Source organism: Panthera pardus, unplaced genomic scaffold (assembly GCF_024362965.1).
Source record: "Panthera pardus isolate Hobbes unplaced genomic scaffold, ASM2436296v1 HiC_scaffold_25, whole genome shotgun sequence".
NCBI classification, from domain to species: Eukaryota; Metazoa; Chordata; class Mammalia; order Carnivora; family Felidae; genus Panthera; species Panthera pardus.
In genome coordinates, this window is record NW_026526821.1 from 88319564 (window position 1) to 88332797 (window position 13234).

General features: G+C 34.2%; 1 protein-coding gene across 6 annotated transcripts in view; it reads right to left on the reverse strand.

The window, feature by feature from the left end:
- EXOC6B (exocyst complex component 6B) overlaps positions 1–13234 on the reverse strand; it is a 613936-nt gene that overhangs the window by 249076 nt on the left and 351626 nt on the right. For all 6 annotated transcript variants that reach the window (XM_053890818.1, XM_053890816.1, XM_019441650.2 and 3 more), the window contains exon 17: positions 7565–7699. In XM_053890818.1, coding sequence (XP_053746793.1) covers positions 7565–7699 — 135 coding nt within the window. The remainder of the gene's footprint in view (positions 1–7564; positions 7700–13234) is intronic.

Genomic DNA, 13234 nt, shown 5'->3' on the forward strand with positions numbered 1-13234 from the left:
ATTTCACTGGGTGATTTCACCAATTCCTAGAGCTCACACCAAATCTGTCCCTGTTTTAGAAGGCTATTAATTACTGATTCAATTTCTTCAATAGATATAAAGTTATTCAGGTGATCTATTTCTCCTTGTTTGAGTTTTGGTAAACTATGTCTTTCAAAGAATTGATCCATTTCAGGTAGGTTATCAAACTCTGGGTACAGAGTTGTTCATAATAGTCCTCTATTATTTTTTTAATGTCCATGGAATCAGTAGTGATAATCCCTCTTTCATTTTTTTTTTTTTAAACTTAAATTCAAGTTAGTTAACATACAGTGTAGTATTGGTTTCAGGAGTAGAATTTACTGATTCATCACTTACATATAACACCCAGTGCTCATTCCAACAAATGTGCTCCTTAAGGCCCATCACCCATTGAGCCCATCCCCCCACTGCCATCCCTCCAGCAATTAACCCTTTTTCATTTATGATATTAACAATTTGAGTGTTCCCTCTTTTGGTCTTGGTTAGCCTGGCTCAAAGTTTATAATTCTATTGATCTTTCTAAGAACCAGCCTTTGGTTTCATTGATTTTTCTCTTTTGATTTTCTACGTCAAAACCATTCATTTCTGCTCTAATTTTTATTCTCTTCTTCTGATTACTTTGGATTTAATTTGCTGTTCTTTTTCTAGCTTAAGATAGAAGCTTAGATTATTTATTTTAAGAAATTTCTTATTTTCTAACACATACAATTTAATACTATAAATTTCCTTCTAAGCTCTGCTTAGATGGCACAAATTTTGAAAAAGGTGTATTTTATTTTCATTTCGTTTGAACTACTTTTTAATTTCTCATGAGACTCTTTCTTTGACCCATGTATTATTTTGAAGTTTGCTGGTTAATCTGCAAATATTTGGGGATTTTTAAGCTATCTTTCTATTAACTTATTTCCATAGATGAATTCTATGTGGCCTGAGAGCAAGTTTTGTATGATCTCTGTTCTTTAAAATTTGCTAAGATGTGTTTACCAGCCAGAACATGGTCTGTTTTGGTGAATACTCTTATGAGTTTGAGAAGTATGTGTATTCTACTGCTGTTGGATGAACTATTCTACAATTGTCAATTTAATCCAGTTGATTGACAGTACCATTCTGTTAGACTATATTTGGATATTCTCCTCCTCAAGCTATCAATTTCTGGCCCCTGGATTTGTCAATTGCTGATAGATGGGTTTACTAGGACATGTAAGCAGGAAGAGATAATGACTTATTTAAAATACCTTTTCAGTATCTTTTAAATACTTATGTATTTTTTTCTCATTTGATCTATTAAAGAAGTGGATAATTTTAAACAATTTTCTAATACTAATCATTCTTGGATTCTTAGTGTTACTTTTATTTCTACTTTCTATGTCCTAGATGATATTTGATAGTCTATTATTTATGATTTTTACATCAAAATTGAAATTCAATTGTTCAGATTATTTTTGGGGTTTCTCTGGGTTTTGTTTTTGTTTTTTTAAGATTTTATTTTTTTAAAATGTTTTTATTTATTTTTGAGACAGAGAGAGACAGAGCATGAACAGGGGAGGGGCAGAGAGCAAGGGAGACACAGAATCGGAAGCGGGCTCCAGGCTCTGAGCTGTCAGCACAGAGCCGGACGTAGGGCTCAAACTCACAGACTGTGAGATCATGACCTGAGTTGAAGTCGGACACTTAACTGACTGAGCCACCCAGGTGCCCCTCTCTGGTTTTTGAATCATTATTATGGTGACTTTGTGAAAATGAATTGAGATAGTTTCCCTTTTTTTCTCTACCAATCTGGAATAGTTTAAATTATACAGAAATTATCTGTTTCATGAAGACCCAAATGAATTCACAGACAAAATCATATGGATCTTGCCCAAATTTAAGAAGTCTTTAATAACTTTTTCACTTCTTTCATAGTTATTACCTTGAATCACTTTTTATTCTATGTTTTCCTATAGATTCCCAAATTTATTAGCACAGTTACACAAAATATTCTAGGTATTTAATTTCCTCTGATTGTGAATTTCAAGTAATTGTGATTTATTTATTCCTTCCTTCCTTCTTTCTTTTCTCCTTCCCTTCCTTCCTCCCACCTCCTTTCAATCCATCCATCCTTCTTTTTAATTAGGCAAGGTAAAATGATTATTTTCAAAGTGCAACATATCCTTGCTTGAAGTGTCTCAAAGACCTCATTAAGATAAAATCCAGATGATGTATCAATACAAAACAAAGTGTTTCACAAGTTGGCATTTAACTACTTCTCTATCTCAGTCTCTATCTCTATCTCTATCTCAGTGCTTACTCTACACTGAACATGTCTGATTTTATTTATTCTTTCATCTTTGTACATGAAGTTCCCTCTCCTAAAAATGTCCCTTATTCCCTCCTCATCTTTTGTCCATCTGGATACCTCCTGCTGGTCCCAAGACCCATTCCATCTTGTGCCCTTTCTGGGAAGTCTTCCTTGAAGGTCTCAAACCTAAGATAAGTATCCTCATCCTATTCTTCTAGACCTGTAAGTATTAATTTCCCTTGAAGCCCAATCCTCTCACCTTTTCTCTATCTATATTCAATTCCCAGAAGAAAGCCAGCCCCACAGCATTAAAAACCATCTTTATACAGAAGGATTCTGAATTTTTATGCCCAGCTCTGACTTTGCCCTGTCAATTTAATATCTCTAGGCAGATGACTACTAGATATCTGAAGCTTAATGTGTCAAAAATGGAAGTCTTGATTCTACTGCCGTTCCCCTGGCCTGTTATTCTTCACTGTTCCCCATCTCAGTGAATACGACCACTATTCATACAGTTTGCTTCATTCAAAAATCTTGGAATTATCCGGACTCCACTCTCTCTTATAACCCCATACCTAGTCTAGCAGTAAAACTTGCCATCTCAACCTTCAAAAATATTTCTTACCACTTTCACCCTACCACTATTGTCCAAAAAAAACCACCATTATCTCTTACTTAGACCACTGCAAGGACTTCCAAATTGAATTTTCTTGTTCCACTCTTCCTAACCTACAACACATTTATTTTCCACATGGCAACCAGTGTTACCCATTAATATATAAATCAGATTATCACCACCACTCCCACTTTCTAATGGCCTCACGTTTCATTTCAGAATAAAACCCAAGGTACTTACCACAAGGCCAGAAAACATCTAACTCCCGACCATCTCATTTCTTACCACCTCTACCTCTAATGATAGATATATCACTGCCAGACTGAATTCCTTGTTATTCCTTGAACACACCTGCTTGAATATCTAGTATTGTACTGTTCCCTCTGAGTGCAATATTTATCTATCAGAAATCTAAAGGATTCCATTTCTCATTTCAATCAAGTCATTTATTTTTCTTCTTAGTTCTTGTCATCAACTGAGATCAAATGAGATTTTTGTTTGTTTGTTTATCATTATCATCCCCACCACAATATAAACTCTCTAAAGTCAGGAGACCTGTTGATTATGTTTATACCCGTAAATTGCCTGGTATGTAGTAGATGCTTCATAAAAACTTGTAGAATTGACAAGAGACAATGTATTTATTGTATTATTCTGGTAGTTCTCACACAGTTCTTTACAGAAGTTACAGTGTCTGTGCTCCCTGTAGATTACAAACTCTAAATCCAAGGATTAAGTATTATTTCTCTTTCTACCCAAGAACATACCAGATTGTCACATAATAGGTACACGAACAATATTTGTGGTGGGGTAAATTAATAAATAGCCTCATTCTATTTTGTAAGAGAGTAAGGAAATTCTTATGAACAAGGAAAGCTAAGAATGCCAGCTTAATTATGTCACACATGGCAGGAACAAGGGGCAATTCTGCAGGAAAATACCTTGAAGACCTTCTGATTATTTTTGCCCCTTTTTCAGCATAAAGGTTTCCATCTGCAAGGGAAAGTTTTCTGGAAACAGTAGCTTAGGAAAATACACAACATGTAGCTGCTATAATTGCTGTGTTTATACTGAGTTCTGGGTTAGTTGGTCTGAAACAGTCCTGGTAAAAATAAACTTTCAATGTGTTTTAAGCAATCAGTGTTTCCAATAAGCACTTGTCAACATGACCTTTAGTGGTCTCCAGAACTTCTCCTTTACTAAGTATTTAACTGGCTACTCAACTCCTATGGCTTCCTGTCTGCCCTTAATTTTCCCTCAGCAATTTTAATGCTGGAACAACAACAAACTACACAAGCCATCCTTTGGGAGGATTTCTGACCATAATTTGAAAAGCCCTTGAAATAAGAAAATTGAGGTGGATTAAGGGAAGAATAGCAGTACATTCTACATATTCCCCATATGAGAGATGAGTATAAATGAACCTCACACTCTAACTCCCTAACTCCCTCTTCTCTGGTGAACATTCAATTACAGTCCCTCCCACATTTTCTTTCCCAAGAAGTCTTGGCTTCCACAGTAAATTAAGTGGAAATATTTTTTATGAAAGTATTGCCCATCCTCCTTAATAATGCTAATATTTAACAGTAATCATAATTTTTATTACACTGTCTAAGGTGATTCTAAAGTTCTTAAAGCTCTTACCATACTCATTTTTGGGTCCTCTTTATCAGATAAATCTTTTCTTCACTATAAGAGTTTCAACATTAATATAATGAAACATTATTGAAAGTTTGCAAGTAATGATACCAATATAAGACAATGTATAACAGAATTTTTTTTTAGGTAATTTGAAATGAATGACCCATGGTCACATACATACATAAAGAATATTTTGTGAACATCTCATTTTTTTTTCAGATTTACTGGAGTATAATTGAAAATTTTAAAAAAAAAATGTTTTTTGAGAGAGACAGAGACAAGAGTATGAACGGGGGAGGGGCAGAGACAGAGGGAGACACAGAATCTGAAGAAGGCTCTATGCTCTGGCTGTCAGCACACAGCCTGACACAGGGCTTGAATTCGTGAACCATGAGATCATGACCAAAGTTAGATGCTTAACCAACTGAGCCACCCAGGTGCTTCAGAAAATAAAATTATATTTAACATGTTCATTATGATGATTTAATATGTGTATATACTGTGAAAGGATTCCCATCATTTAGTTATTAACACATTCATTATCTTAAATATTTATTTATTTATTTTTGGTGAGAACACTTAAGCTATATTCTCTTAGAAAATTTCAATTATACAATACAGTATTATCAACTATAGTTACCATGTTTTACATTAGATCCTCAAATCTTTTTCATCTTACAGCTAAAAATTTATACCTCTTTACCAATTTCTATTTCCTCTACCCGCCTCCCCATGCCCTGACAACCACTTTTCTCCTCTCTGTTTCTGTGAGTTTGACTTGCTTCTTTGTTTGTTTGTTTTTAAGATTCCACATAAAAGTGATAGCATGCAGCATTTGTCCTTCTCTGTCTGGTTTATTCTATTTAGCATAATGCCCGTAAGGTCCATCCATGTTGGATGGATGGCAGAATTTCCTTATTTTTCTTGGTTGAATAATGTTCTATCATATATATGTACCACATTTCCTTTACCTATTCATTCATCCAATGATAAACACTTTGGTTGTTTGCATAGCTTGACTATTGTGAAGAATGCTGCAATAAACAAGGAGGTATAGACATCTCTTCAAGATAATCATTTTTATTTCTTTGGATATATACTCAGAAGTGGGACTGCCAAATCACATGGTAGTTCTATTTTTAATTTCTTGAGTAATCTCCTTACTTTTATCCATTGGGGATATACTGGTTTACATGCCTGACTACAGCACACAAGGGTTCCCTTCTCTCTACCTCCTTGCAGGCATTTGTTCTCTCTTGTCTTTTTGATGCTAGCTATACTAACAGGCATGAGGTAGTATCTCACCAACAGTAATCTTTTCATGTACATATTAGCCATTTGTATATCTTCTTTAGAAAAATGTCTATTCAGTTCCTCTGCCCCCTTTTAATTGGATTATTTGGGGTTTTGCTATTAGGGTATATGAGTAATTTACATATTTTGGATATTTAATGCCTTATCAGCTATATGATGTGGAAGTATCTTCTCTCAATCCATCAGGTGTTTTTGTGTTTTGCCTTTGTGTTCTGTCCTTTGCTGCTCAGAAGCCTTTTAGATTAATGTAGTCCCACTTATTTATTTTTGCTTTTGTCGCCTTTGCTTTGGTATTAAATTTAAAAAATCAGTGCTAAGACCAGTGTCAAGCTAACCCATTGTTTTCTTCTAGAAGTTTTATAATTTCAGATCTTACATTCAAATCCTTAGTTTGAGTTGATTTTTGTATACAGTGTAAACATGGGGGTCCAGTTTCACTCTTTTGCATGTGGCTGTCCATTTATTGAAGAGACTATTCTTTCCTCACTGTGTGTTCCCGTGTTTACACCTTTGTTGTAAATTATTTGACCATATATATACATGAGTTTATTTCTGGCCTGTCTGTTCTGTTCCATTGATCTACGCATATGTGTTTATGCTAATACCATACTATTTTGATTACGAAAACTTTGTAATATTATTTAAAATCAGGACATGTGATGCTTCCAGCTTTGTTCTTCTTTCTCAAGATTGCTTTGGCTATTCAGGTTCTTTCTCATTCCTTTTCTTATAACATAAAAAGAGATCTTACTAACAATTTCATCTCATAAAATATAATAAGCAGTTATGAATCAAATTTGATTCTTTTGTCTTAAATCTATTCTCAAGGGAAGGTGCCAATAAATAGGGAAAGAGGATAAAAGGATAGGAAAAAGTTGACACCAGTGGACATATATCATGATTTCAATCTACAACTTTGTATCTAATTAATACCAACCTCAAAAGGATGAAACAGATTTGATTCCAAACTAAAATAATCAAATAATAACAATAATAACAAAAACCCAAAACAACAGGTTGGCTTTTATGTCAGAGTCTACCATTGTAGTGTTTAAGGTGTTAGACTATTTTTTCTGCTTAATATTTATTTAAAGGTCACAAGGCAATATAAAGGAATTTCTTAAGGCCTTTTTAAATTAAGTCATTCACTCTCCAGAAATTCTCCATCAATCTATTTTCTGCTCTACAAGAGTGTCATTCTTCTCATTTGATCAAACTCAGGATCAAAGCTAGTGCTGTGGCCTTGTGAAATGATTATAAAATTGTTAACTACAATAGTAAGGGGCAGAAATTCCTCACTAAAAAAGTGAAAAAAATCTGGACACAGAACACAAAGAAGCAAGGACAGCTTATTAAAATAAAATTAATTGATGTTGATTTTAGTCACAACCACTATTAGCTAGACCATCCTTAAGAATTCTTGACTAAGACGAGGGCCAACTGAGGAAACAGTCATTTTCAAGTACAAAATACAAGGAAGATTTAGTGGACAGAGATGTAGACATTTTTAAGTCGAAAAATCCAGAAATTAGCATTGGTATTTGTTTTTCTAAGGAAATTATAAGTACTTATTCTCAAAACCATATTATGAATCATGTTACTAGGCATCCTGGGAGAAACAAAGCCATCTTGGGTAGAATGGTCCAGACTCTGTATCTCGGAGGCAGTTTTACCGTACTATAGAGCCTTCTCACCTTAAAAGTTGTGGTGCCATAGAGCTTGGTGGTGTGGACTGTCTCTGGAAGCACATTAGTGATGTTGGTAATGAATTCTTCCAAGTACTTACAGGACTTCTCCAAGTGTGTCGTATTGATAATAATCTGGACAAGCTAGAAAATAACAAGCACATGTAAGAGTCATTTGACTATTCACCCCACAACGAATACTCAATAGGAATCTACTGATAGAAGAAAAACAAAAGTCATAATGGCAGCGGCCATCTATATTCTACAAAGGGCTTGTAAGAGCATGGTCTTAGGTTGTACTTCCTCTATGAAGCCTTCCTTGACTTCCCAAAGCAGCTTGTATTTCCCCTACTATAAAAGCACTTGTCATTCTATTTTAAATGTATATCTTCTGTTTAAGAGATTAGACTAAGAACAAAAACTGCTAGTGTTTAGCACAGTGTCTGGCAATAAATGACTGCTAAATGAATTAAATAAATGAACTCCCACTGAAAGAACAAGAATAACTGAAATGGCAAGAAGTTTCAAAATGAATCATAATGAACACAGAGATGTTGGAATAGACTGCAGTATTATTAACAAACTACATTAGTTTCTAGAAGAAATAACATGGACGTTACAGTCAGAGAAATAAGTGGATTAACTTCTTTCAAATTAATAATCTGGAGAAAGTTTTTTAACTTCTCTAATGGCTGCTTTTTTTATCTGTAAACTGCCAAAAATAATTTCTAACTCACATAGTTACTTTGAGGATTAAGTATCCTTTTGTTAATACTATTTTCCTTTTCTAACAGGAGAGATCCTTAAGAACGACAGTATTGGTAAGATAAAAAGTCATTTATAAATAACTTTGAGAGGAGGATGAGAAAGAATGACTCTTACTGTCTGTATAGAATTAAAGTTTGTAAAGTTACTTCACAATTCATTTTCTTATACTGTATTCCCAGCGACCTGGAAAAGTAAGTTAAGTGGGCATAATTATTGCTTCTATTTTACTAAACAGAAACAGAATGAAATGATTTTCTCCAGCTCACATAACCTAAATGGAATTAGGACTCAAATCCAAGTCCTCTACCTTCAAATTATGGACTCATCGAAATGACTTCTGATGTTGCCTTTTAGCATAAGCATAAGATGGCAGTCCTGGGCGGGGGGAGGTGCACATTTACCATACATTAGGCTAAAATAATAGTTTCTGGGTCTGTCACCAACTAGACCTCGAAATGCTTTGATTCCACTCTTGTAAAAAATAACTTTAAACTGAAACAAGGAGAGGTACCTATTACTTATTCTAACTATGAAAAGTATTGACATTTCGCAGTCTAAAAGAAATTTGAAAAGAAAATGGAATAGAATCTTTTTTTGTCTCTCTTTTCTACATGTTTAACTTTTTGTTTAACAAAAAGGCTGTGTGTGGCGGCAGGGCTGTGGACGGTAGGGGAAGTTTGGGTGTATAAGGTTACGGATGGACTTAGGTGTACCTTTTAGTCTGGTGAGAGAGTGAGCCAGGGCAGAGTGGGCAGATGACACAAAGGGAAATCAGAACTGAAGATGAAGGTGGGGGGGTAACATACATTTTACAATCAAATCGTACTTCAAAACAATGTTTAAAAGTTGAATGACACCTCAGTAGAAGCCATTGTATTATACTGTGGAATATGACACAAAAATATTAATAGGATTATAATCAGAAAGTACACTCTTATCTCCCCAACAGCAACCAGCACAGGGCTAAAGCACAGTTCATTCTCAAAGAATCCATGTCAAATCATAATGACAATGCTTTCGTAATGGATTGGACTAAGGAAAAAGGTACTCAAGGATCTATTCCCCAAGGATCAGCTGGAACATGGGAGGGAAATATCTACTTTTGAAACATGAAGACAAAGGGCAGAGACCCAGAGATGCAATTCCAAACAAATGAAATGCTAGGGCAACATTGGGACTCAATCTCTATATTATTCCCCACAGCCTATCAGACAAGTTCATATTCATCACCCTTCCCTTCATTCTACAGTTTGAATTTAGAGACTCGGAGCCTTGGACACAGATATGATCTCCTACAAAATTACCAAAAACATTAGACTTTTAAGCGTAGAGTGCTCTAGGAAAGAAAACCTACCAAAATAAGCAGTTCATCACCCTCTTCCTTTCAACACGTTTCTCCCTCAAAGAAAGGCTAAAATCGTTTAAAAATTTTTAATTGTCTAAATTAAATCACTCTTCTTCCTGAGTGGGAGGGTGGCTACCGGCAAGGTTGTCTTGGTGTATTAAGTTAGAAAGTAAGAGAGCTAATTTGGAGAACTGAAGAATTTCTATTTTAAAGTCAGCATTACCTAGAGGGAACATATTCCATCTATCAAAAGAAATCCTAATAATAAGGAGGAATCATGTCATGTTATCGAAATAAAAAATAGTGGCAGTCAAAGAGAAAATTGTCCTGTTTTGCAGGATATTGGCAGTTAAAAAAAAAAAAAGGAGGCGGCTTCACTGGGTACAGTAGTAATTTCCCTTGACTTTTTAAAGATCTGTCAACACAAAAGATCACCATGAATTACATCAACTGGCTGTCAGTCACTTTTGAAATGTTTCATTGCCTAGCACAGAATAGACTATTAAAACACTCTACGATTACATTAGATACCATGCCATTTTCAAAAGGAATATTGTCTGTTCATGAGGCCTAAATGATCTCTACTTCTGAATGACAGCTAACCAAAATCTTTACAAGGGCATTTACAAATGTGAAGCCAGATACTTTAGGGGTAATTCTAAAGTTAAGGATGAAATGAAGCAATTTCAGATATCAACTTCCATCAGAGTTTGAGCTCCTTTGATATTTTTAACCCCCACTTCCCACTCTCTTCCATAAATATATCACTGTAGCAATCCAAACTGTCCTTAATATTGTTTCAAGGACATGGTATTAGCAATAGATGAAGTATTGGTTATAGCTTATATAAAGCAGAGTTCTCTGAGGATTGCCTGGGAAAAAAAGAAAGAAAACACTATAAAGCAAACAACCACCTCTTACACATGAATGACATGAGTCACTTAGGTTAAAAACCATTAAGAAGCAGAAAATATTTCTGTCTCTCATTCCCGTAGCAGAGACAATGATGAGGAAAGCACAGAGCAGACTGTGGAAGTCACCTGTTACCTTCTCACATCCTCTGTTTCCCAAAGCAGAGAATTCAGGACACTGAAGCTCCACAAGGACTGACCCAAAGCAAGAAAATGAGAAGTCACCCCACCCTCCACACTGCCAGTGCTTCTCAACTGTTGGATTGGCAAGAAGATGAAGAACTAAATAGCAGCCTTGGTTCTCATTCGCAAACATAAACTCGACCTAAGATTTCAAGGATTTTTTTCTCCATTTCACCCAGCAAAGATAAAAAAAGCTGGTTCGACTACCAATTTTTTACCATCTCCAAAGCAAATACCTAAAATACTGAAGTACTTGGAGCTAGTGGTTCCAAATTCAAAATCTAGTACAAAGCTTATATTTGACAAGACTTACTTACAAAATAAGTGATATTAGCGATATCAGTGCTGTTAACAACAGGCGATGGCAAACAGTGATATGTGGGAGATATACAACAGGATAGAGCCACATGGTCATCAATTTAAACGATATTAAAAAGAAAGGTGGAGGGGCGCCTGGGTGGCTCAGTCGGTTAAGCGTCGGACTTCGGCTCAGGTCATAATCTCGCGGTTTGGGAGTTCGAGCCACATGTCGGGCTCTCTGCTGACAGCTCAGAGCTTGGATCCTGCTTCCAGTTCTGTGTCTCCACCTCTCTGCCCCTCCCATGCTCATGCTCTGTCTCTCTCTGTCTCTCAATAATAAATAAATGTTAAAAAAGTAAATAAATAAATAAATAAATAAAAGGTGGAATGCAAAGCATTGGTCATTTATTTGGGTCTCCTGGGGCACTATTATAAATATATATAAATATATATATAAGTATATATTTATATATATATAATATAATATATATATTATTATATTATATACATATAATTATATTATATATAATATATACATATAATTATATTATATATAATATATATTATATATATAATATAATAATATATATAATATAATAATATGTATAATTATATGTATAATATAATAATATATATAATATAATAATATGTATATAATATATAATAATATATATAATATATAAATATAATATATATAATATGTATATAATATATAATAATATATATAATATATAAATATATTTATATAATATATTTATATAAATTTATATAAATTTATATAAATTTATATAAATATATTATATAAATATAAATATAATATAAATAAATATATATATAAATATTCAATGTGGTATCACCAATAGGAAATCTTAATTTCTTTAACTTAACCATAGGAACCCACCTACCTATCTTTCTTTTTTCTTTCTTCTCTTCATCATTTAAGAACTCCTCTGTGCCAAGGAATGAGAATACAGCTGTACATAATTACACACACGACAGACAAGGCCCCTGGCCTTGTGGAGATTAGAGTAACCACAAACTCATATAAACATACAGCATAATATCAAGTAGTAATAAGCACACTGATGGTAGGGCTCAGATAGGTGGTCGAGGAAGGGCTCCTTAAGGAAATGACATCTGAGTGGAGACTTAGATAAAGTGAAGTTATATTATTTCTATTATCTATAATAAATACAATTTAATCCAATTTATACATTAAACCTTTCTATCAACTCATTCTTCATGAAGAAGTAAGATGTGTTTTGATTCATCTCAAAATTTTCTTTCAAACGTAACTAATTCTCTGATATTCTGAGATTAATATTAACTGGTGGTTTATTTCCTTCCTCTCCATGCTACTGATGTTTTTAAATTAATGTAGTGCAAGAGTAAAGGTTCAGAACAAAGGAAATCTTATTTTAAACGTTATTTCAAATCTTATTTTTAAAAGAAAATTTTGTATTTCAAAACTTGTCTTAAATCTTGTTTCCAAACTACTTACTGGTTGTGTGGCCTTAGGGAAAGTTAAGATCTCTCATCATCTTAAAACTGAGATAATAGCATCAATGTCATACCAAAGAAATAATCAATATATTACAAATTATCACATATAAATATTATATAAATGATAAAGTACTGAATGTAATATATACAAAATTCGTGAAAGCTATTATTGATATGGACTTACTTAACATATCTCCCGTTAAATATGGCTTAAGAAAATCTACAACCATTCTGACTAGTCTCACTTTAATTCCTATCCATTGGCCAGAGTGGGCACTTAATGCTACAAAATAACCACATTATCCAGCACCAACCAATCTCTTTTCCATACCCCCAGATGTACTTTCTCTCTGCTTCAACCCCAACATTTGCTCTGGATCTCTACTTTCAGCTGAAGATCTATCTTTCACTGAGAAAACAGAGCATTTGGAGTATTCCACCACAAAATATGCCCAGCCACCACCATCTGCGTCCACATACACTGAGTCTCATCTGTTACCAGAGATGAACTTTACACCATCTAAAGCCAATCCCTCTGTTTGTGCATTGCAGTCTACATCCTCTCTCCTACTTGAGGGCATTACTCCAAAGATTCCCCCTTTCTCCTACATCCTCAACTTTCTGCTTTCCATTGCAACATTCTCATCAGAAATAACAGGCTATTACATC